At 37.5% G+C, this 26792-nt stretch overlaps 1 protein-coding gene across 10 annotated transcripts in view; it reads right to left on the bottom strand.

Annotated features, from left to right (window-relative positions):
• LOC120538749 (ryanodine receptor 1-like) overlaps window positions 1–26792 on the bottom strand; it is a 364839-nt gene that overhangs the window by 222045 nt on the left and 116002 nt on the right. For all 10 annotated transcript variants that reach the window (XM_039768185.1, XM_039768186.1, XM_039768187.1 and 7 more), the window contains 10 exons: window positions 24414–24588; window positions 21260–21468; window positions 18447–18811; window positions 17654–17783; window positions 17401–17561; window positions 15779–15944; window positions 12426–12512; window positions 11962–12188; window positions 7750–8194; window positions 1478–1984 (listed from right to left, as the gene is read on the bottom strand). In XM_039768185.1, the coding sequence (XP_039624119.1) occupies window positions 1478–1984; window positions 7750–8194; window positions 11962–12188; window positions 12426–12512; window positions 15779–15944; window positions 17401–17561; window positions 17654–17783; window positions 18447–18811; window positions 21260–21468; window positions 24414–24588 (2472 nt within the window). The remainder of the gene's footprint in view (window positions 1–1477; window positions 1985–7749; window positions 8195–11961; window positions 12189–12425; window positions 12513–15778; window positions 15945–17400; window positions 17562–17653; window positions 17784–18446; window positions 18812–21259; window positions 21469–24413; window positions 24589–26792) is intronic.

Genomic DNA, 26792 nt, shown 5'->3' with positions numbered 1-26792 from the left:
TTATTCTGTATATGCATTTAAATATCATTATCATTTATGGTGGCTCCAAAAACCATACTAACCCCTACTTTCTCTGCTGTTCTTTTTCTGTTTTCTGTGGTGACGATCTGTGCCACCACCACCTGATCAAAGCACCGTGATGTCCCTACATTGATGGACTAGAAGAAGAAGGCCAGAAGTCCACATGACCGTCATCATCAAGTTCTTCCATGAATACCATGAGGACTGATTGAGGTCATTTATGTTAGGCAGAATGCCTAGAGGGGTCTGGGTGGTCTCATGGCCTCGGAACCCCTGCAGATTTTGTTTTTTTCTCCAGCCGTCAGGAGATTTTTCTTTTTTTTTTTGTTTGTTTTTTCTGTCCTCCCTGGCCATCGGACCTTACTTTTATACTATGTTAATTAGTGTTCCCTAATTCCATTTTCTTATTTATTTTGTCTTTTTTCTCTTTCTTTATCTTGTAAAGCACTTTGAGCTACATCATTTGTATGAAAATATGCTATAGAAATAAATGTTGTTGTTGTTGTATAAGCTCCTCTTCAAAGTGGGTGTACAAAGCAGCGAGAAACATTTTAAGTGGCCTGCATTCTTCAATAAAGCCTGAAAATGTTGTAAGGCTGGTTTGTCTATAAACTTAAACTAGTTGTTTATGCTCCATAAGGTGTTAAAAATGATTTATAGCTCTGCTAAAATTTTTGCAATAAAGTTTTCACTACTAGAATCAAAATAAATGATTAAATATGCTTATTGTTCTTTAAAAAAACAGTGTGTATAATAGTTATAAATTAGAATCATGTTCTACTCTACATAATAGAAATTTCTATTTAATCAAGAATTGTGCTGATCTCCAATCTAACATTTATACAAATAGTCACACTGGGGCAGCATAAAGTTGCATATTAACACAAATGTCTTTGGAGATGTGGAAGGAAAAAGGGAACCCTGAAAGAAAGTCCATGCAGACACAGGAAGTACCTGAACTTGAGAATATCATGCAAGGATTTAAGATGTGACAATTAATCTAAAGATAAGCTGAAACCCAGGACAACAGATTTTGGAGGTTTATGGACTAGTTATTGCATCATTATTCTGCCATAATATAATGTTTTCTATTCCAAAAATGTGTTATAATTATGTAAAGTTACAAACATAAGTGTATTCCTAAACATTTGTTTCCCCTAATCGAACATGTATTTCACACCACCACAACGTATTAATCACATTAATAAATATACTAAGTGAAAACATTTGGCAGACATAAGTCAAACAGAGCTACAGAAACAGGAAACCACTAATAACTTAACACATCAAATGCCTAAAGCTGAACAAGTGGCTAGAGGTTAATGCTGATAAATAAACTATTGTAAATGACAGAAAATGAACCACACAACTTCTGACTGATGGAACACTAGGTACAATATGACTAGGATTTCCAATTGGACATTAACCTTGTCAATACCAGGAAAATAGTACAGACCTGTAGTTTTACCGACTCTGGTAACTTCATCTGTAAGAGGCCTTCTTCCAGTCCTCCTTCTTCATCTTTAATTTCCTGCTCTTCAGCTTCTGCCTCCTTTTCCTCAGGTTCTTCCTCCTTCTCTGCAACTGCCTTTTCTGCCTCCTCTTCATCCCCTTTCTCTTCCTCCTCTAGTACTTCCTCCTCCTCCTCTTCCTCTTCCCCTACTCCCTCATCTTCTTCTGCTTCAAGGGAGGATGGTTCTGCTTCTTCTTCTCCATTTGCAGTCTCCTTTCCTTCTTCTTTCTCTTCCTCAGCTTCACTTATGCCAAATACATTGGGCTCAATCATTTTGAGAATGTGTTTTACATCCTCATCCTCAAAGATACCCATAATAAGCAGAGTATTTATCAACTTCAGCACTGGTACAAACTGGAATTCCACACTACCCCCTACTGGATCACGCATGTGCTGTCCCCCATCCTGCACAGCCTCTGTCAACATGTTTATTGCTTTGTTCTTCAGGACCTGTAACAGAAAAAAGCAATGGAGTGTGTATTTTATTTTTTTCTTTTACACAATTATGAGATTAGCGATAAGAACACAATAAACTAAATGTCAAAATGATGGGTACTATACATTCAGAAAAAAAACTGCAATTGTGTACCCCTTAGCTTAAGGAAATGTGCATGACATTTTTATTTATTTTAATCAAGTATTTAAACAAAAGTTAAGGTAAAACATGAGCATGATGCAACAAATTGGCTTATGAAAAGGTGAGGCTTATACAAATGCAACAGAATGAGTAACTACGTTTAATTTAAAACAGAAGCACAGAGTTTAACATGTTTGCAGGGACATCATAAAATAAAGCTTGAGAAAATCTATTTAATTCACATATACCAACCAAATGTAAAGTACAAATGCGATTTACATGAAAAGTGAAAAAAAAAATTCTAAAGGGCAACATGTAAAACAATAAGTGATTTTAATGTACTTTGGACTAAGAGCAAAATTAAGATTAGAGTAATACAGTAATTTGCTTAATTAAAAAAAGACTGAAGTGAAAACAAGCAGCTACAGATTTGTGCTTAAAGGGCAGGACTGACAACTTCTGCAACAGAAAGGCAGGCAAAGGCTGACAGAGAGAATACGGTACAGTATATGTGCATGAAGGCTCTACCAAAAAGGTTCTCTTTCTGCAGATGAAAGGCTACTGCATAACATGGGGAGCAAGCATTAATTTGTGTTAGCCATAGCAATACCAGGCTGTTATACACATATCTGGAGTTATGTTGTGGTTTTATATTATGGAAATCTGCCATGAAGACTGATTGTTCATTTTGGTTAATTTTGACAAAGCTCATTTTTGTTTATGTTACATTCCATTCTTTGTTTATGAAACTCAAACTCTGTCAAGTGACCATGATTGCTGCATCTTAAAAATGATGGTATAAAGATGGTAATAATTCCGTTAGGTATAATCCCTCATCTGGGTACACAAAAGCAACTTCTTTAGCATCAGTTAGTTTCATGAACAAGTAGGCCTGTCAAATAATGCAAAGAGTACCCGACACGTGTTTTGCCCTAATTCTAATTCCTCAGGCATTATTTGACAGTAAAACTATTCAACCATTCTATGATCTGCTTCTCGCAACTGAAAGAGGGCACCGTGGCAGATGTTAGCCGATTTGCTGCCAACCACAAGCGTTACCTGGTAGGTAACCACCCATACAGTCAGATTGTGATTCAGACTACTGCCTTGAATGTAATTACCCCGATCTACATACTGTCAAATAAACGAACCACACGCCGCAATTTAAGAGCCGCTGACGCCTGAGGTTCAATTCCCAAGAGGGGGTGCAGTGAGTGTGTACGCCTGATGAGCCCAGAATTAGGGCGAAACACGTGCCGCATACTCTTTGCATTATTTGACAGTAAAACTATTTTAACCATATATATATATATATATATATATATATATATATATATATATATACTAGACATTAAGCCCATTAAAATAACGGGCGCTAGAACAGTAGTGCATAAACATTTGTATGAACAGTCTATATTAAATGGCAAGGGACCTTGTATGTGGCTGTAATATGCGTCACTGTATTGTGTGCCTTTAATTTTCTCTCTCAGTAATACTGGTTTGTATTTCCGTGAAATGCCTGTAATTTTGTCTGACAGTAATACTGTACAGTGGAACCTCGGTTCACAACCATAATCCGTTCCAGACCGTATGAACTGTATGTAAATATATATTTTTTTAAGTTTTTAAGCACAAATATAGTTAACTATACCATAGAAAGCACAGCGTAATAGTAAACTAAATGTAAAAACATCGACTAAGACTAAGAAAATCTTGAACAATACAGAAAACTAACACTGCAAGAATTTGCGCTATAGCCTTATGACCGCTCGCTAAAAACTCTCTTTTTTAATGAGTTTTAAGCACAGGGGAAAAAATGAACATTTGAAAAATCTGTAATTTAATAAACAACCAAGAAAAGTAACATTGCAACAATGCACGCGCGCGCCTGTGTGTGTATCTCTCTCTTGCGTGCCTTTGTGTGTGACTCTCGCGTGTGTGTCTTAAGCGCACGCCTCTGTGTCTGTGTGTGTGTCTGTCTGTCTCTCACCTGTGTGTGTGTGTGTGTCTGTCTGTCGCGCGTGCCTCTTTGTCTCGCGTGTGTGTGTGTGTGTGTGTGTGTGTGTGAGACGCGCGCTCGCGCGCGCCCGGGTGTGTGTGTGCGACTCGCGCGCGCATGTATGTGTGTCTGTCTCTCTCTGCACAGGGAATGCACAGGAAGAGACTGAACACGTGCTGTGTGGCCCCGCGCATGCGCACTTCTCCAGAAGACACACACACGGACTGTGCGTGCCTGTGTGTGTGTGATGCACGCGCCTGTGTGTGTGCGTGACTCGCGCGCCCCTGTGTGTATGTGTGCGTGACTCGCGCGCCTGTGTGTGTGCGTGACTCGTCCGCGCCTGTGTGCGTATCTCTGCACAGTGAGAGACTGAACACGTGCTGTGTGGCCCCACGCATGCGCACTTCACCAGAAGACACACATGGACACTGGATGCACACAAGGGTTTTATTAAAGAGGATATATATATATATATATATATATATATATATATATGCTATATATATATATATATATATATATATATCATTTTTAATGTAGGTATATCATTTTGACCTGGTCATTTTAAAAGTAGCTCGCAAGCCGAAAAAGTGTGGGCACTCCTGTTCTATTCAGTTTGTCCCTAAGGCTTCAGAAACTGCCACTACTGCGGAAAACATCCTGCATTGTTCCTGTTCCAAAGAAGTCATCCCTGTTAAGGGGTAAACTCAGAGATATGCAGGTGGATGAGGCTATGGTGACCTGGATAATGGACAATCTGTCAGGCAGACTGCAATTTGTGAGACTCAAGGACTGTGTCTCTGATACGGATGTAACACTGGAGCAGCACAAGGAATAGTCCTGTCCCCTTTTCTCTTCCCTCTACAAATACTACACCAGGTCATGTCACTTGCAGACATTCTCAGATGATTCTTCACTTATGGTGTGTATTTATAAAGAGAATGAGACAAAAGTATGGAAGTCAGGTGAAAAAATTTCTTTTTGGTGCAAAGAAAATTGTCTGCATCTTAACATCAGCAAAACCAAACAACTGGTAATTAACTTTTGCTGAACCAAATAACATCTATAAGAGGTCACTATTCAAGGAATGAATGTAGAGGTGGTACACTCCTACAAGTACTTGGGGGTCCACGTACTGTAAATGATGATGATGGTCTCGGAACACAGAGGACACTCCTTTAATGTGGGAAAGTGACATCTTTCACATCTTCGATAATTCTGTGATGGCCAGTGCAATTTTCTACACTGTGGTGTGCTGGGCTAGTAACATCACTTCAAGACAGGCTATTAAATCAACAAACTAATTAAAAGGGTAAGATCAGCTATATGAAGCACTATGGATCCCCTGTAAGTAGTACTGAAGGAGAGAATTAAAACAAAACTTAGTGCCATTTTGAATGCTGCACATCCTCTCTGTGACACAACAATACTGAGGACTTTCAGACAAAGAATGATTCATCAGAAGTGTGTCAAGAAACGCTACCGAGGCTCCTATATACCAACAGCAATACGTCTGCATAATGCCTCACTGTGATTGTGGCAGCCAAGTTAGGATTTGTCTTTCTTTTGAATTTTCCTGCTTTATAGTCATTCCAGTGAGTGTTCAGACCAAAGTGTGTGTATATATTTATTTATTTATGTATTTACTTATTTACCTATTTATGTATTTATTTATTTAAAGAGCTACTGTAAAAAAGCCAAATCTTCCCCCGGGACAAATAAAGTTCTGTCTATCTATAATCACTATAAAGTTGGAAGACAACCCAAAACAGATTCAGTTTAAATATATGTATATATATTATACAGTATCTGCCAAATAATGCAAAGAGGACACATGTTTCGTCCTTATCAGGGCTCATCAGGGTTTTCACTTTTCATCCCCTTATGGGGATTGAACCTCAGAGCCTGAGACAAAGCCTCTGACGATGCACCACAGTAGCTGGTTTGCTTATTTGGCAGCGTGAAGACTGGAGTATTACATTCTTAGGTCTGCAGTACTCGGTTGTTGGACCGTGTTAGCCATTATTAATGTAGTGAGAAGTCAAGCAAAATGACACCTTTTATTGGCTAACTAAAAAGATTTCAAGGCAACTCAGGCCACTTCTTCGGGCAAGATGTAATCAGTGTATGTTCAAGATGTTTACATCTTGCCTGAAGAAGGGGCTTGAGTTGCTTCGAAAACTTGCACATTGCAATCTTTTTAGTTAGCCAATAAAAGGTGTGACTTCTCACTACAATCTTAGGTCTGAAACGCAATCTGATTAATTAAGGTTACCTGGTAGGAAAGCACCCAATTAATCAGATTGCATTTCAGACCTAAGAATATATATATATTCAAACACAAACTGGTAATCAACCAGTTACTGCTGAAGTTAGTAGAAAACATACAGTTTGTCTTTTAAGTGATAAACGACTAATAATACATCTTTTTATATTTCGTGTACCTTGTACAACTTATTAGCTACACCTTATTCAGTTACAAAATACTGAATACCAAATGCTATTCTGATAAGTAGCATGGTGGTAACACGCCAAGCTGGACAGGACAGGCCACCCAATCATTGCCAACTCCCACCAGCACCTTGTGAAAAATTCTCAGACACTCCCGGGCCATTCAAGGGACCAGAATCCATCCCTGAGTCCCCTCTTAGGGGGTTGTACCTAGTGCACTTTCAAGGAAAACACCAGAGGGATTCCTGATTACATCAACAAACCATCTTAACTGGATCTTCGGTTCCCATACTGCTAAGCTCCTCATTTTTTCACAAACAGTGAGCCTTGCAACCCTTTGCAGTAACCTCATTTAGGCCACTAGTGATTAAAATCTCACTATCTAGTGATCATGACTACAGGGGAGGCTGTGCATGTGCACTAACTGGTAAATGTAAAGCCTCGTCTTGCTCTCGCTTTACAACTGCAGTTCATTACTATGTCCAGAAACTGATGCAGCTGCACCAATTCATTTGTCAGTCTTACATAATAACCTTTATGTTGATTTGTAAACAAAATCCTAAGATACCCAAAGAACTCCATTTGAGAGAGCTAATCACCCTTTACCTGAAACAGAGAAGACATACAATTTGAAGATACTAATTTTCATCTTAGTTTTAAGACACTCAGCAGTGAACCATTCCTTTGTGGATTAGAGATCTCAGTCCTATGAGTCCAAGAGGACAACATTCTAGCAAAAAGAAAACCTGAAACCACCAATCCAAAAACAGTATTTTCTGTACTGTAAATCTCAACTAATATCTGAAACAGCTATTCTGAATTTCCAATTTACATAAAAATTAATTTACTGTGCTAATTGTAACTACTGTATAATTTCCATTTTATTATTTGCGAAACAGGCTTATTATTTTTTGACTCTATGATTTATGCCACTATGCAATATACCTGAAAAGAACACAAGGATGGTACATAAGACAAGAATAGAATGCCTTGAAAATGTCATGTTTAAAGGATGAAGGAAGGATTCAAATTTTTTACGAAATGTAATTGTTAACAAACAACTTTTTTTTTCCTATTTTGACTGCATTTGTTTCATTTATGAGAAAATAGTAAGGATTACAAACAGCTTAAGTGTAATACTCATCTAATTAAATATTAACATATTAACATGCTTTTTTAAAGAAATACCTGTAAAGGAATTTCTGGGCTCAAAGTGTAAAGATCTGCATCTGTGCCCACAAAGCTTGTATGAGAGAAGTGCAGTTTGGGACGAAGGCAAGTGGTGAGGCCAACTCCTGGTAATCCATGCTTTTTGGATTCATCAGGGTAGAGAGTAATACTGCGTGTTTCCTCTGTCATTGGCACTATAAACTCATTGTTCATCATGAGGCGGGAACGTTTGGCAGACTCAAGATGGATGCTGATGAGCAGGTCATAGTAGCCACTACGTAGAGGGCCAGGAAGATAGGTATTCTCAATGGTGTACAGCAGTTGAGCTTCATCCACATGGCTACACAGTGCGTGGGCTACACGGTTATTCCCAAGTGCACAGACTGCACAGTATAGCTTCAAGGTGTGTGAGTGGAACTTCAAAAGATCCAGACGCTCTGACAGTTCTAGGATGTCAATGCACCTACAGAAAAACATGAAAGGTGGGGAAAAGTTAAACAACTGACTGAAAAATGTGGCCCTAAGCATCACATGATATCAAGGGACAGGTTGTTAGAAAAACCACATAGTTTAAATTGTTGTAAGTATTACAAAATTCTGTCCATCCTTCACCTCCCATACTATCATAAACATTAAAAGTCAAAACATCCTCTACAGAATGGCTAAACCTGCAAGGAAGCAATAGATCCCAGTCGTTGACTACAAGTACACATGAATCTCCAGACTGTGCAACTAGTTAACAATATGGACAAGAGAAGTTAAGTAATTCATAAGGACAAACATGGAGGATTACCACTGGTGGATTTTTAAGGAAGCTTTTGCATTAATTGCAAACCTGTGCTTAAAGTATGGTGTCATCTAGACTTTGGAAATTCAATTACCACTTTAACTAAGCATCTTGTAACTGGTGGCATGTGCAGGTTGAGAGAGGGTTGGTGCTGCTCCAGTGAAGTGCTATAAAAGCCAAGTCGCTTAATCTGTGCTTAGCTGATACAGATTTCTTTAACTCTTTTAGGGCTGATGTCGACTTTTATCAACAGCAGGAGTTGAGGATGGATGTCGACTTTAGTTGTCATCCAGGGGCAGAGGGTATTAATCAGCTGTAGACGTCAACAAAACTCACCATCAGGTTACGGGTAGACCCTCTTTGCTAGGAGGACTGTTAGACTCATTGACTTGACATCGAATCCCTTTGTGTGTGTGTGTGTGTGTGTGTGAGAAGCGTAGAGTAAACAACGCCTACAATGGCACTGACGTCGGGCAAAAGAGCAAAGCGAATGTGCAAAGCAAAATACTCTGTGGGCATTATTATTTTTTTTTTGCATTTTGCATATTATTGCTGAATCAGACTGTGACTTACTAAACTCCAATTTTGATGAAAGTGATCTGGAAATCAAAAATGAAAGGCAGGTATCTGTTTCTTTTCCAGATAGTGCCATTCAGAATATAAATGGTTAGACAAACAGGTATGTAGTAAGTATGTAAGCCGTGTGACAGCCGATCTTAGAAAGCTGATGTTTAATTTTGAAATGCATTTGGTGTTTGCTTTGTATACTTTTTAGAAAATTGAGTTTTTGGGAAAAATATTTAGACCTGGGAGAAAATAAAAAAAATTACTAGCCCTGAAAGAGTTAATTATATAGAGCTCAGAAAATTAAAGGAACACTTTTTAGAGTATAGCATCAAGTCAATCAAACTTCTGGTCTTTTGATCTGGTCAGTTAAGTAGCAGAGGAGGTTGTTAATCAATTTCAGCTGCTTTGGTGCACTAGAGTGGCAAAAATGAGACGACCCCCAAAACAGGAATGAATGGTTTAACAGGTGGAGGGAGGCCACTGACATTTTTCCCTCCTCATCTATTTTTTCACTCATTTTGCATTTGGCTACGGTCAGTGTCACTACTGGTAGCGTGAAGAGATTCCTGGGCCCTACAGAGGTTGCACAGGTAGTCTAGGAGTTTTTGAGCAGTTTATACATATATACATATACAGTACATATATTTATTACTGCTGGAATCGATTAAAGAATATCAATTATTCGCATACAGTAATTGTATGAAATTAATTGCATCTAAAATTAAAACATAAAATCACAAAATAAACACAAAAATCATGAAGTAAATATCCGCTAAATCAAAAAATGAATGTAGAGTCAATTTTAAGATTACATTTAAGAATGTAGAGTGAATTTTTAAAAATGTAATGACATAGTTTAAACTTAAAACAAGCTGCGTGTTTTTGTCAGCGTCTCTGGTAGTCCTATTGCTTCAGGCAGTGTAGAGATTTAATGGTTTTGTGGTTTGTAGAATAGTGGTGTGCCTTGGGATTTTTTGGGATACAATAAGTGTGCCACCACAGAAAACCAGTGGGGAAAAAACTGATTACCTGCACTTTTGCTCGTGGCATGCTAAAAAAGTTCACTGTAGCTGCTACCCTTACTTAAAAAATGAAACTGTATAATATGATATTGATTCTAACAGAAACATCCATCCATTATCCAACCCGCTATATCCTAACTACAGGGTCACGGAGGTGTGCTGGAGCCAATCCCAGCCAACACAGGCTGCAAGACAAGAAACAAACCTTGGGCAGGGCGCCAGCCCACCACAGTAACAGAAACATGACATGAAAAAAAAAGACAGCATAATTTTTATCTTTGCTACTTTTCTTTAGTATTGCTCCAGAACAACTATAAACCCTGGTGGTAAACCCCATGGTGGATGCCAGCAATAAAGGCAGATGTCAATTGAAGAAGAAGGTCTTTCGAGCTTGGTTAGCTTGTGAAACTCCAGAGGCAGCAGACAGGTACCGACAATCTAAGTGGAGTTCTTAAATGCTCTGGAATGTTTTGGCTAATACGCCTCATTAACATCGCATGGAGGTTGGGAAAGGGAACTGGATGGAGTTTTACAAATTTAGGGGAATCACACTCTTCAGCATACATGAGAAGATCTATGCTAGGGTTTTGGAAAGGAATATCTGGCTGTTGGTCGAGCCTCGGATTTAGGAGGAGCAATGCAGGTTTCGTCCCAGGCATGTTAGACCTGCTTTTTACCTTCACAAGAAATCAAGAAGGCTCATGGGAGTATGCCCAAGTAGCCTGCATGTTTTCTGGATTTGACCAGGCATATGACCATGTTCCTCAGGGTGAACTGAGCAGGGTGCTCCAGGAGTGCGGAGTACTGGGCCAGTTGTTGCGGGTTAATCACTCTCTGTACAACAGAAGTGAAAGCTTGGTTCGCAATGCCAGCAGTAAGTCAGACTCCTTCCTGGTGGGTGTGGAACTTTGCCAGGGCTGCCCTTTCTCATGGATTCTATTCATAGTTTTTATGGACAGAATTTCTAGGCACAGCCAAGGAGTAGAGGGTGTCCAGTTCGGTTGCCTCAGTATCACATCAGTACTTTTAATGAATGATTGTGGTCCAGCTGGCTTCATCAGACAGAATAGGGTGGAGTGCCTTCTCGGGACTGGGGGATAAAGTGCTGCCTCAAGAGGAAGAGGGAAGAATAGAACGGAGATCGATAGGCAGATGAGAGAAGCATCCGCAGTCATGCGGAGATTGTATTGATCATTTGTGGTAAAGAGGGAGCGGAGCTGAAAGGCAAACCTCTTGACTTACCAGTTGATCTACCTTTCTACCTTCATCTGTGTTCATGAGATGTGGATATCGACCAAAAGAACTAGATTGGTGACAGAAGCGGCAGAAATGAGTTCACTTCGTAGGGTATCTGGGCTTTGCTTTACAGATAGGGTGAGAAGAATATACATTTGGAAGGAACTCAAAGTAGAGCTGCTGCTTTCCTGCATTAAAAGAGCCAGCTGAGTTGGCTTGGGCATTTGATTAGGATACTTCCTGGATGTCTCCCTGTGGACGTGTTTTGGACTAGTCCAACCGGGAGAGTACCTCTGAGCAGACTCAGCACATAAAAACAAAAGGGTGGGAGTATCATTGTGTGTGTTTTTGTGCGTGCGTGTGTGTGTGTGTGTATGTACTGCATAGGCATGCCATTCAGAGTTGGTTCATTCGAGCCTGTGACACCAAACTGAACAAAGTAGTTTAGAAAACAGACAAAAAGGTAAAACTTACATTCACAAAGTTCTATGAAAATCTGCCTGTACTTAAAATGTTTTATCACTGCATTTGGCATCATAAATGTTAGCAATTAGAATACCTTTGTACAACAGCTATGCTCTATGTTTCATCTTGCCCATTTCAATCCCTAAGTCTCACCTGTTCTCCTCAGGAATGTGCAAAGCCATCATGGTAAGAGGATTGTTACATTCGACCGTCCACCCTTGACGTTCATTAACCCGGCACGTATCAACAGTCAAGAACTCATTAGGCATTCGACTCCAAACCACTGGGGTTAGCATCTGAACATCCAGCCTTGGGGGACATTGGGGTATAGGGTTCTTGCGTTCACTTCGAAACATTGCTGCTGAAATGGGCATGATATTCTTCAAAGTAAACCAGAAAAGAGAAAAAAAAACTCATGAAATAAAAAGAGAGTCTCAGTTTGGCAATCTATTACTTACTGAAATATAAAAATAGTTTAGTTTTCCGTTTCAGTGATATAGTATATTCAATACACTTTTAAACATGTTTTATGGATTATTTTGAATTCACATATTTATTCACTTCAAAAATAATTACATCTTTATAGACTCAAAATTATAACTGAAAAAAAAGTGTACCTTCAGTTTTCCCAGCTCTACTTGGAGTAGGTTCTGACTGGAGGGAAGTGCAAACACAGCTGGGAACAGTTTGGTATTTGGCTCCACCTGTGAGAAAACAGCAGAAGATCACTGTGACTGCGGAAAAGTAAATGAATTATATTTATATTGTTCCATTGAAAAACAACACATTCACAGAAAGAATGTACAATTTAAATCCAGGTCCTTTGCTGTAATGTGCACTTAATCTTAACTTTCTTAGTTACTCTTTCCCCACTGACCACAGGATATTACACATACTCAGGAAGTCTTTCATATTTGAAATACAAATGTTCAAAAAAAATCTGGTAGTTAGGATATAGCGGGTGGGAAAACGGATGGATGGATGTTCACAAAATCTGCGAAAATTCAAATTTCAGGAAAAAAAAGTTAAAATGCATATATCTAGTGTACACTTGTTATTACAAGTAATGTGAGGTGGTGACAACTTTCTAAAGAAAAGATGCTAATCTGAATAGAAGTTTATCTAGGAAAGGATAATGGATTTTGCTTGATAATATTTGCAGTTAAGCCACTGTGGGCTAAAAGAATCTCAATCAGGGTTTAAACCTCAACTTGCATGCCTATGCTTTTAGTTTGTTAGGGTTTTCAGAGTTAGATGGGCAATGTTAACGTCGCCAAGTACAATTAGATGAATAAGAGAGGCAGACTGACAGGCAGTGCTGTAAAACTAAGAATCATACAAAAACACAAACACAAGGGGTAGGCAATAATACTGTCAGGATTAAACAGGAGATTTAAGAATGAATCACAGCAAAAACATAGTAACTGGTATTGACAAGAATAGACGCTATAGACTAAAAATGTAATTAATATTGAAAAGTCACAGCACAGATGGCAGGAAGCAGCATGGCATTATGTGACTGAAAACGGCCTTTGTCATGCATGTGTATTACAGCATGACCTTCCAGGCTCATTGGCAGTAAGCACTACCATCCCAGGACACCAGTGGGCACGATCTCTGATTTTTCAGTCTCTTTTTCCATTCAGTTCCGAGAAGATGCCCATTGAGGGTAACTTACTCCATCCCTTCCAGTCCACTAGTTATAAAAGCAGGGCGCTCCTGAAAAGAAGCATATCATTTGGGAGATAAACCACCAACCCAATGGAGCTCCAAGCCTGAAGCCTGACCACTCTTTAGAGCTTATCAACTGCAGCCCATGGTTGAGCCTAGCTTTTTTGTTCTTTATTGTGCCATCCTGTACCTGTTATTTTGCCTCATCTTATTATTTTATGTAAATGGGGTGGCCAGATGGTACCCCAACATTTCATTTGGACTTCTGCATTTATCACAGTCGATCACACCCGCTATAAACTAACACCCATACAGACTTGTACCCGAAGCATCTTGGGACAGACTCTGGCTGCCAATGAACCAAAATTAGAAGAACCACGTCTGGAAAATGGGAAGATCCTTGAATTACAGAGACAGTTCTTTTATGATATTCAGGCTAAAGACATTATTTCTCCTCTTGTGCTTGAGTTCTTCATTCCTCTTATTCAACATGTTATTATATTAGTGGCTGAAAGAGAATAAAGTGAAATGGAGAGATGGTATGGAAGTGAAAGGTAAAACCGAGAAGTACCAAAGTGACTGTAGGAAACAAAGGTGCAGGAGGCATAATATATGTTGGTCCAAGTTATGTACAGAAAAGATTTGACAACAAAATATTCAGTAAATGGGATGCTGAAAGTGGGTTCATAAAGGATGACTGGAATGGCAGAGTTAGTCAGCAGTGGGTGGCGCAATTTACAGTATGTGTTGAAAGTGGGTAAGAGAGTCACTGGATGCTGATGTAATTGTTATAAAAATTGAGCTGAACAAAGTAGGGAATGTCAACTATTTATAGTTTCTATAAGTTATATAAGTAGTTAAATGTTATATGAAATGAGGATGTTGAACATGGAACATGGATCACAAATGGAAAGTCTAACATTAGTATACTTAGGATGATGAGTTTTACTGATGGAAAATAAAAATTAGTGGAGAATGTGTAAAAGCCTTAGTCAACAACTCCTTTGTCGAAGAGAAAAAGATGTATTAATGTGTAGTACAAATGACAGAATTCATCGTAGAAGAGACATTATAATGGAGGCCGGACAAGATATTCAGACAGATGGAAGCAAATAACACAAGAAGAATACGTAGACTACAGAAAGTGACATGAAGGAGTCAGGGAATGGACACCAAAGTAAATAAATCTAGAAAAATATCATTTTATTTATATATATTATGTGATGTTAAGAATACAAACATGACTTGCTTTGAGTGGGAGAGGTGCAACAGCACCATTCCACCTGTTAATAAAAAACAGACAAATGTGTTCCTGTTTTTAACATCTTCAGCACAGATCAACTATGTTTCCTAAGTGCTCCTTCTTTAAAGTAATTCCCAGTACTTAATTGTAATATATTTGCATCCAGTTCTCACCCACGGACCCTTACTAAATGCTAGGATAACAATACAAAAACATGTAATGAAACACCTTAAACTTTTATGGAAACAAATTGTTACAGAGAGCAGCAGGTATATAATCATACCCCTTTCTTAATTACAATAGGTTTCTTAGGGAGAAACAATTCACTGCAATGCATTTTCCATTCAATGTCACTTGTTAGTTGTGTGAGCTGAAACCATATGCCCATTTAAAGGGGATCAGCAGGAACGGAATGGGGATACTCTTAGCACATTGATCACTGGGTATAAAGATATGTTTAAGGTAAGTGGCATAACAACCACAACAGCAAACAATAAATGATTAAATGTAATTTTCATGGTGTCCATATCTTTATCAGAAAGAAATTTCAGAAATATAGAGTCTTCTCCAATGTCAGCATTGCACAATGCAATTCACATACAAACTAATCACGACAATCTAATTAGTAAACAAGCTCTTTCTTCCACCAGGCAGCATCAGCTCAGCAGGGGCACTTCCACATGGAAAATAAATAAATTACTGCAACAATTCACAAGCCAGCTCTTGAGGCTGGATTAACAGGGTATTCATAATGTACTCTGTAAAAAATTCCCTCTGTCTTTTTTTAGAACGAAAGAGACTAGACAACACAATGGCATCTGACATTTCTGTTCGCTTGTTTCTTTTGTTTGTTGTACACTGTGTAATTACTTCATACGAGTGAGAAACAGGCCTCCCGCTTCACTCAAATATTTAATAAAGTATTAATCAACCTTCAGCTCTATACAAGATTTTTATTTTGTGTGAGCTTGTTTAGTAATTTATTATTAGTTAGGTCCTCCATGAAAAACATTCCAAACAATAAGAGTAAACAAAGTGACCCGCTACAAACTTTACCTGAAAAAATGTGTTGATTTCTTTTCCATTGACAGTAAAGTTCATAAGCCCAGTTGCCAAGTCCACCAGACATCCAATTACAAGGTCCTCTTGGTTTATACGTGTCTGCTGAGTGTTGTTGCTGAACTCTCCCCCCCATACCATATAGCAGTTACTCCTCTTTATACTGTGAAAGCACATGAAAAAATGATTGACTTGACTCGAAACTAGAACAAATTATTAGTGAATACTAATTTCATTAACTGAGAAAACACTGCTTACAGTTCTGTTGTTCCAGAATTAAAAACATCTTTTAATATAGCTGTCTACAGTAAAATTGTGGCAATTTTAATAAACATGTTTTAATGACCCTGACCAATCGTATATATTTTATTTTTGGTACCCAAACATGGCAGTTGATTACATTGATCAAGCTTTACTAACAAATCATACAATGAAACTTCAATGTGGATGAGATTTTTTGATCTTAATGGAAATATGCACTACATTAGATTATCATATGATTATATCATATGATGGACATTAGCAGGCATCGTGTTAGGTTTTTCTTTTCAGTTTGATAGAGGAAAGCCAGTCATACTTTTATTTTACTGATCCCAAAAGTAATTATACTTATTTCTTCAGAGAATACTGTTAACTAGCATTTTTAATCATATTTAATATAAACTGTTCATATGCTTCTTCTAGGCTTTTTGCCTACAGAACAGACAGTAGGACTTCACCTATATTTATAGTATATATACTGTATATATATATATATATATATATATATATATATAATATATATATATTTACATATGGAGATACTTCTGAGTTCTTATGTTCCTTCTCTACCACTCAGGAATGTCGTTCAACTCTACTGAATTGCTGAATCGTTCACTGTTTTAAGAAGTGTTTGAAGACTCTTTTGATTGGTGAATTTCTGTTCAACTGTCACTGTAACTTAGATCATGATGGCTTAGGAATTATAACTTGCATGTATTTTGTTTTCTGAACTCTTCACTTGTGATGATCAATTATGTACTCTTGTCCTGTAACACTTGTTTCTCAAACAGTCCACAAATTGGAGTTTACTTAACTATGTTGACCTACAAGTCGCTCTAAATAAAAGCATCTGCTAAGTAAATAAATGTAAAAAATGTGAATGTAAATCTGCATCGGCACCACTAATTAAAAAGCCTCAGGTCCAATCGATAGGACATTTTTTGGGTTATCCAGTTAATTGTAGGGGCTTCTTAAGCTGATTAGTTAAAGAACACCAACCAGAGCAGGTTGAAAAAGCAGACATTAAAGAACATAAAGAGAGAGACTAAAAGTTACATTGGCAACTAATTGTAGGCATATAGAGTATGTGATATATATTTTAGCTGCCAATCTAACCAAAGATGGGACTCATTTAAAGATTAACAATAGACTTAAGACTGTGGCTTAAATCATATATAAAGTCTAAAATAGATTAGAAATTCTAAAACCCGGCACAAAAAATAATGAAAAATTATACTTCATACAGTATGGTATCTTGATCTAATTCTGGGCATATAACTACAGTATACATCCTCTTTGCAATAAAAAGAGAAATAACATGCAGATACAACTAAAGAATAAAACATTCTAAGTATTACCTGTCATGGACATTGCCCTTGTCATCTCCAACAGTGACAGTGACATTGCGAATTTTTGAAATTTCAAAACTGAGGTCATACTGATGATAGTCTGGTGACACCCATCCAACCCAGACACCACTGGGCTCCTGTCCAGCAAATATGCGAACCGAGTAGTAGTACTATAAGAAAAAGATAAATAGGGATATAGTTTAAAGGACAAGCTGATCTTAAACATGAAACAGCATTTTAGTACCAAAAACTCTTTACTCACTGTGGTTGTGTTCAAGATCATCTCTGGGTCATCACGATCATCAGGAACTACATCTTCTACCAAACGGGGCATTGTGGGAATAACTGGTGGAGGTGCAATGAAGGCAGCTTTTTTAGCTTTGAAGAGAAACCTGGAGGAGAGAGAGTGACACAAAATACTAGTTCCTCCAGTCAAGGAGCACAAGATAATATAGCTCATTCCACTCCCAGTGTCATTTCTGACATGTAACATAACTATAATTTACTACATACATTCAATTTATTTAGCTCAGTGTTTTTCAACCTTTTTCGCTGGAGTGGAACCCTGCGTGAATGGTTACCTTGCTCACAGAACCCTGTGCAATTATCCACCAGTATGTCCTATATCATTAGGACATTTTCGGCGGAACCCTTGGCTAGCACTCATGGAAACCTTGGGTTCCCAGGAACCCCGGATGAAAAACACTAATCTAGCTTAACTGAGACTAGACTGGTCTCTTGAGTGAGTTTCATAAAGCACTGGCCCTACACTAAAAAGTAGTGACGTTCCTATATTTGTGCTGCAGATACAATAGTTTTCAATGTTCAAAGTAAAAGTATAAAAACTTATAATCATTTTACAGAGGGGAAAAAACCTGATGAAAGACTATTATGTTTGATTCAAGTAAGTTACATGTTGCAATGCAGGATTTAACCCTCTGAGAAAACACAGAACCTTTTCAACAATGAATGAAGGCCTCTTTGTTTTAACAACCATTCACCTACAGTTTGCTGCTTATTGAACCTCATATCAGGTCTAGCAAAATGTTTCTCACCCTCTCTTTTTGTTTTTCTCTGATGCAGTGTCCTTATCATTTTCTCCTTTTCCATTTTCCTTAGGCAACTCTTTGGCAGGAGCTGGCTCCTTCTCATTGGTGGCTTCTGTCTCTTTGCGACTAGCTGATTTTTTAAGTTGCTCAAATTCTGAATCAGGTTCCACATCCTGGACCTCTTCCTCTGGAATGGTGAGAGCTCTGGTAAGAGGAGTAGTACCTGCCTGGACACGAAATGTCTCGTGGAACTCAATAGGCATACTGAGCCTTAAAAGCAGCATATCATTATTGCTGTTTTGAGAGCCAAATGTCTTGTGGGTGACTTTGAGGCAGGGTGGGCTGTCCACTGTTCCATCAATACGTGAAACCTAGGAAAAAAATAGATGAGTTAGACGAATTTAATTGAGGCCTAGCATCTTTATTCCTTTGATATGATTTACAAACAATGCAATTCTGTGTCACCACAAAAGTATCCTGGCAAAAACACACTGTGACAAATCTGCTAGGGGAAAAGGCACAAAGCAACAAATGCAGGGGGGTTCACAGTAGCATTCAATTTATACCATCATGAACAAAACTTGCAAAACGCAACATATAACAGACACAGGAACACTACAAAAATATAGAGACAACACAAAATCAGACTGCTAAATTTATAGCACCACACTATGTGTACATACTGTACATATACATAATGCACTCTGCCATAAACTGGCAGGAATCATTGATGCAGGAGAGGCATGACTAAAACAAGACAGAAAGTGTAAACTAAACAATAAAAGAATCAAAATGGTTGATTCAATTAGAAATCAAACAAAATGACACATTTTATTGGCTAAATGAGCAGATTGTAATATGCAAGCTTTTGAGGCAGCTCAGACCCCTTCTGCAGGCAAGTTGTAACTTCAGGCACTGAGTTGCCTTGAAAACTTGCATAATGTAATCTGTTCAGCTGCTCAATAAAACGTGTCATTTTGCATAACTTCTCATTGCACCAAAAACGGCCAACATGGTACAACACCCTACTACTACAAAATGGTCGGTTTTAATTCAGAAATATCAAAAAAAAAAAAAAAAAAGTAAGCAGATTCTGTTAGTCTAGTTCCATTTCTATGCAAAGTATGTAGCTTGGGAATAAATACAATGTTATTATACTAATGCAAATTGTGACATATGGTACATATTAAATTTGGGCACTCAGTGGCTTATCACCAGATTAGTCATGTCACTTATAATTCTTCTAACAACTCTTTGTATTGGGTCACGTAGTGGAATTAACACCCAAAAGAAAATATTTTTTGGCTTTAGCCTGTTCAACTGTTCAAAATCAGCAGTTTATTTGATTGGTGGGAAGAGCAGTGGGGATAACTGATGAACAGAGCTTTCACTCTAATGTATTCAGTACTCAAGCTCCTCATTAATGATTTTCCAGATCTATACCACTTTATTTAAGAACATACTAAATCTCATAAATGAAGAAGTCAGTTTAAGATTGAATGATTATGTAATATGTAAATTGCCTCAACAAATAATTCAGTTTTCCTTAAAAAGGATATCAGAAACTCTGTTTCAACCACACACCTTGCTGTTTGTTACTTGTGTTGAGAAACACGTCTTCATTTTCATGTGGGTTCTAGAGTTTGCAGTATACTATTTCAGGAAACAAATTCTGTAACCCCAAATTCAGAGATGTCTTTGAAAATGCTTAAATATTAGATTTGGTGTTCAGACACCCTCTAAAGTTTTAGGTTTACCTTAGTCCGACTTTGTAGACTATTTTTTCAATCCGTGCATGGACTTTGCTGCACATTTCTGCTAAATCTGCAATGTGTTCTTTTGTCTATAAACAAAACTGTATAGACTATTCAAAATTTCAATATTTCTCTTCATTTATATTCAGCAGAATTAAAAAATATATTTAACTGTTGAAAAAACTCTTTTCATGTACCACTGGCCCTTAACTTCACTAATTAAGCTGTTTTAATTATGAATGTGACTGTCCAGTCATATGAGAGTTTGGAAAATAAAAAAAAAAAACACTGAAGTTATGCTTTTGCAAGTTTCTCAGTGCAAGTCATGCTTAGTGATTAGATCACATTGATTTTTAAGCTTATGAGCTGGGAGTAATTGCTTCATTATGTTTTTGACTTCTTGGTGATTTTTAATGACATATTTGCCAGTTTTTAATCTCGGCTTTTGACATGGCTTCAAGTTTCTGTATTTCCTAATGCTGCTCATTTGAATCTATACCATCATTTACGTATAGTGGGATTACTACTTTGCTGCCTGCTAGTCAAGAGTAATGTGCACTACGGGAACTGGGTTAACAATACTAAAAGAGCTGGACATATCTCAATGATGATATCAACGTCTGCACATTATGTAATTTGTAAATCCTGTATTTTGTATCATATGTATTAATGCAGACTTTCTTAAACTATGGATGGTGGATTTCTACCTTTGGGTTGTGGTCACGGTTGGATTTAGTGAGAATAGTGTGTTCCAGAGGGTTGATTAAGGAACTGCTATGTTGATAGCCTGCAGTTCTCCAAGGGGACATTCTCAAACACACAATGTGAGAGTGTTGCTTTGGAACTGTCAGCCCTGAAATAGCTATCCTCCATAGAAACCCAAAAAGCTTGAGAATCTGTATTTTATTTTCATAAATGTTATTTGCTATAAAACCATGCAGAGACAGAATTGACGGTTGCACTATAGTTCAAACTGGTAAAGATTAACTTCAGCCCTGGCTGGTTTCAGTGTTCTCAGTAAATTGCCTGATTTAGGATATTTTTGAACTCTTTTGTTACTTTTACCTCAATATGGTTATGCTCCACAGGGACTGCCACAAACTGAGGGAGACTCTTGCTAAACCACATGGTGATATCTCTCTTCATGTTGATGGCAAAAGGTTCAAAGCCTTCCTGTAACCCACAGATAGTGAAATATCTCAGACTGCTCACATCTTGACCCAGATTCAGTCGACCCACCTGAGACAAGCCCAGGCTGCAAACTGGAATGAACCCTGTGGTAAAGAACAATAAACTATTTGTATATTAAAAAAAAAACAAAAAAAACAACAACAGATATAACAAAAACACAGCTTTATCCATAGTGTTTGTCAAGATTTGTTTCTCAGTCATTTTCTTAGCATCAATGCACACAAATAAGAAACAACCAGCATCTTTTCAAAGACAGGAAATAAACTTAAAATGGACAATCTTTCATACAAGAATTGTACTGCAGTACTATGATTGTAAAGAAACTCATTTGAATTTATGTTAATAAACTCGTCACTATCATAAATTAAAAAAGAATACACAGTGCAAGAGCCAATTTGAACAGAAATTAACCTATCATTCTCAAACAAATCAATGCCAGTTCAGGTTTACAAGAGGGAGGAGAATATCCTTGTGTCATGAGGTGCAATGCAGGAATAATTCTGAGCAAGGTGTCATCCCATTGTAGAGCACACACTCATATGCACTGCCTACCACACACAGCCAATTCAGAATCACCTATAAGCCTAAAATGCATGTGTTGTGAATGAGGGAGGCAAACTTAAGACAAAGCAGAGACAGAATGAGCAAATGTCACATAGACAGTGACTGGGCATGAGATTCAACTCCAGGATGTTACACTGTATCTGTGTGTGAGGCAGCAGCGTCAACATGCTATGCAAAATTTGTAGATGCAAATATAAATGACATGCTTGACCTGCTGTTTCCTGAATTTCGAAATAAACAGTTATTTTATGCATTTATATATTTACTGTACATATATATCATGTCAATTGCATGATTGTTCACACATGCCTACAGTAACGAAACTAAGAAAAGCATTTTATAGGAGAGAACTGTAGAAGACCCCACAGACCTCACATACCTGTCTGCTTCCACAACAATTCTGAAGCTGTTGGTCCAGATGAAGATCTGTGACCTCCCAGCTAATTGTACTTACCTCTGCTCCCGCTGCCAGTCCCACTTCATTCCACATTATAAGGAATCCATCAGGCTCAAGAGAATTGTCAAAATTTAGGCCATCTTTATATACTGTGTCTTTGGGAACACTGGCTGTGTCTTAGCACACCTGACCAATTTACTATCAAATAAATAGGGATTTCCACCAAACCCTATTAGAGCTGTTATATACAGTATACAGTAGAAGTGAAGGTCTGTGGTACAGTTTGTATATTTGTAACTGGAAATCCACAAAGGGAGAAAATGAATCCCATATCTTAAAATAGTTTTTTATTCCTAAGCCTTTGACTCTAATCAGGAATCATCATCAGAGGAAAATGCTTACCATTTACAGGAATCCAAGGAAATATACAGCAAATAAAGAGGGGAAGGTAGTTGGATGTAGGGGTGCCGGACTGATGAGGTGTGGTATGTATGTGTATAAAGCAAGGGATAGGTTTTTAAAAAAATAAACACGTTTTGTATTTTGTCCATCCCTACGCAGGAAGTGAAATGAGTTTCGAAAAAGAATGAATGAATGCATGAACATACATTATTTTGCATTATTTGATTATGCTGATCTAAACTGTTTTGCATTCAATTGTCTGTTGTTTGCTTTGGCATTAAAATAGGTTGTAAAGAAAGTTGACTTGCATACCTGTGTTTTCAGACAAGATATGGAAGTCATCTTCTGAGAGTAAACAAAGTAGTTGGGCCTACTCTTGCAAATTAGGAATCAGAATTGTTAAACACTGCTGCCGAAGTCTAATCTTTTGTTTTAAGTTTCGTTTATAATGTGTTTTTTTATTTATTGTTTATTCGGTCTCCTTGGGTGCTTAGAAAGGCACCTTGTATAAATAAAATGTATTATTATTATTATTATTAATCTGAGTGTCAAAATTTCTAAACTGGAGTGTAGCTAAATGATTTATTGTCTAGAATAGTAGCCTTCTTCAAAACCTGCTCACTTGAAGCAGCACCTTCTCCTCATCCTCCAAGTACAAATGAATTTACTGTTTACCACAGCACAGTCTCAGTTCAGGGATAAAAAAAGTTTGCTGCATCACTAATTCAAAAACCATTGTCATTGATAGAATTTTCATGGATTTCTAACTGGTTCAACTTCCTTTGGCTACACAGCTACAGTAAATCAGATTAGTAAGATTCGCAACATTGACACAACATTGATTGTCACACAAGACTACATATAATTCACACTATGATTGTTGAATGAAGGCACTAGTGGCTATCTTTCACCAAGATCGTGCATTATTAAGAATGTGTAAATAAATAATACTTTAAGAAAACCCCTACTTTACCTGAAGGTCACAGGAGAATGAAAATTGTTTTAATAGAGATTCAACAATTTGGAAGATTGAAATTCATTATTGTGACTATTTCATCTTCAGCTTTTAGAGTGCTGAACTGCACATGAGGTAAGTACTTTGAATATGCAAGAAATTGCGCCAAGCATATGACAGGCTTTTAATAGACAAACTGACTTTCAGAGATATCAGATACCACTCCACCCAAAACCCAAAGGACGTGGAAGCAGGAAGAGATGCCACAAGTGGAGAAAAAAAGTGCTGTATTGCTCTATACAGTATAAGGCATGTTTGAAGCAATAGCCTAATATCCTAATATAATCAGGAATTAAACTTTTCATGAACATGGTTAGTCTTTATTTTAAGTATTCATATTCTGTAAACTGACTCCATACTTGTTACCAAGGCATACGTTAGAAACTAAGGACTTTAATCAGTGTCAGGCCAAAAACAGAGGTTAAAATGTGATCAAAATAAAATAAGATAGGATGGCTGTGTGTCTTTGAAACACCCACACTGGTTTAGTTGTTGGAACTGAGAAACAAAAATACATATAGTAATATTTGAAAATATTATTTTTAGGTGCTTCAAAATTGATTCAAATTCATTTTCTGTATTCTTTCCACCACACAAATCTTTATTAATGTGTTTAACCTACCATGACCAACTTCATCTTTTTTACATACCATCACCAATTTCAACTTCCTTGAAGGCCAGCTCTGAACCAGAGTCACTGATCAGCATCTCCCCATTTAGTGTGAACATGATGTTCATCTCAGTCAAGTCAATCATGCAGCCAACCACATCTCCTGACTGCCAGTTGCGCCCAAAAGGCTCACTGCCAACATGCCAGCGCTGAGCCTAAGAGAAATTGATTGACATATTGCAGTGAGCTGGTAATAGTACACCAAGGAACCACAGTGGAAGAAAAGTTATGAGCCAAACATGCTATTTTCACATTCTGCTGCTGTCAAAACATGTTGATCACAAATAAAGTAGTATTTTCTTTTTCAAATGATTAAATAAAACTGTTCATATATAAAACAAATTAGAAGCAGAAATCTTTATGAAATCATACCAAAATTTTACCATCTCTTCAATAGTCACCTATCACCTTAGTACAGGGGTGTCCAAACTACGGCCCGAGGGCCAACTGTGGCCCGTACTCTATTTTTAATTGGCCTGCAGAAAATACTAAAAATATAATGAAATAAGGCCCACACACTAAACTTGTTCTTCACTATATTGTACTTCTTAGGTTTTTTTTTTCTTTTATTAATTTTATTGCATTCCATACAAATCAATCAAGTTTTACATAAAGAAAATTTGAGTTAAGAACAAATCGATCCCCACCCCTAAGAGAGAGAGCAAGCCAAACAGCATGAAATTTAAGGCCTGTAAACATACCTAAATTAATAAATTCTCTGTGCTTTATGAGATTATTTTAAAATATTACTGATTAGATCCTGCCATGTTTTGAAAAAAGTCTGTACGGATCCTCTAACTGAGTATTTGATTTTTCCAATTTCAAATAATATAACACATCAGTTTCCCACTGACTTAAAGAGGAGAGTTTGGGTTCTTCCAGTTTATCAGGATAAGTCTGCGTGCCAAAAGTGTAGTGAATGCAATCACAATTTGTTTGTCTTTCTTCACTTTAAGTCCCTCTGGAAGAACCCCAAACACAGCTGTTAATGGGTTAGGAGGGATTGTGAGTCCAAGGCTGTCTGAAAGGTAAATAAAAGATTTTGTCCAGAATGATGTTAATTTGGTGCAGGCCCAGAACATGTGACCCAGTGAGGCTGGAACTAGTTTGCAGCATTCACAGGTTGGATCATGCCCTGGATACATTTTGGAGAGTTTTAGTCGAGACAGATGTGCTCGATATATAATTTTGAGTTGTATAATTGTATGCTTTGTGCATATGGAGCTTGAGTGAATTCTCTGCATTGCTACTTTCCATTCCTTTCTGATATATTAATTGAGATTTTTCCCAGTGTCCTCTTGGATCTTTGAAAGGAGGGATTGTAAAATGATTTTATATATTGTAGAGATGGAGTCTAAGTCCTTGAGATTGAGCAATATTTTTCCAGCATGGATGAGGGTGCAAGATGAGGAAAATCTGGAAGGTTCTGTTTAACAAAGTTCCTGATTTGAAGATAGTGAAAGAAATGTGTAGTTGGAATGTTAAATTTGGAATGTAATTGTTCATCGGATGCAAAGACGTTGTCTATATAAAGATCTCTAAGCAAGTTAATTCCAAATTTTTCCAGATATTAAAACTGCATATGTTTGTGAAGGTTGAAAGAGGTGGTTCTCTTGCAGAGGTGCCACAGATAGAAGCTTCTCCGTCTTAAAATGCTTTCTACATTGGTTCCAGATTCTAAGTGAGTGGAGCACAATTGGGTTATTAGTGTATTGCCGATAACGTGTGTTTATTGGAGCACAGAGCAAGGAATACAAAGAAGTACTGCAGGATTTTACTTCTATTGCGGTCCAAGCCTGTGTATGTTCTTCTATTTGTGTCCAGGTTCTTATGCCTGTATATTTGCTGCCCAGTAATAAAACTGGAAGTTAGGTAGAGCCATGCCCTTCTGCCTTTTGTCTTTGTAGGGTCGCTCTTTGATGCGTGGATGTTTTGAATTCCAAATAAATGAGGTTATTGTTGAATCTAATTGCTTAAAGAATGATTTATTAATGTATATTGGATGTTTTGAAATAAAAAGGAGCTTAGGAAGAATATTCATCTTAACAGTGTTAATTCTTCCAGCTAGTGTGAGATGAAGGGTTGACCATCTGTGCAAGTCTTGTTTGATTTTTTCCATGTAGATGACAAAATTTTGCTGATAAAGAGCTTTATGTTTACCCCTAGGTATTTAAACTGTTCTGCAATGATAAAAGGTAGGGTGTCTAATCTAATATTATATGCTTGAGAATTCACTGGAAAGAGTACACTTTTATTCAGATTAATTCTGAGACCAGAGATCTTTTGAAATTCTGTGAGTGCTAAGACTGCAGGCACAGAATTTTCTGGGTCCGATATATACAGTACCATATCATCTGCA

The sequence above is a fragment of the Polypterus senegalus genome, chromosome 11 (assembly GCF_016835505.1).
Source record: "Polypterus senegalus isolate Bchr_013 chromosome 11, ASM1683550v1, whole genome shotgun sequence".
NCBI classification, from domain to species: Eukaryota; Metazoa; Chordata; class Cladistia; order Polypteriformes; family Polypteridae; genus Polypterus; species Polypterus senegalus.
The sequence above is the reverse complement of the archived record's forward strand: the minus strand, read 5'-3'. Positions and strand labels throughout refer to the sequence as shown.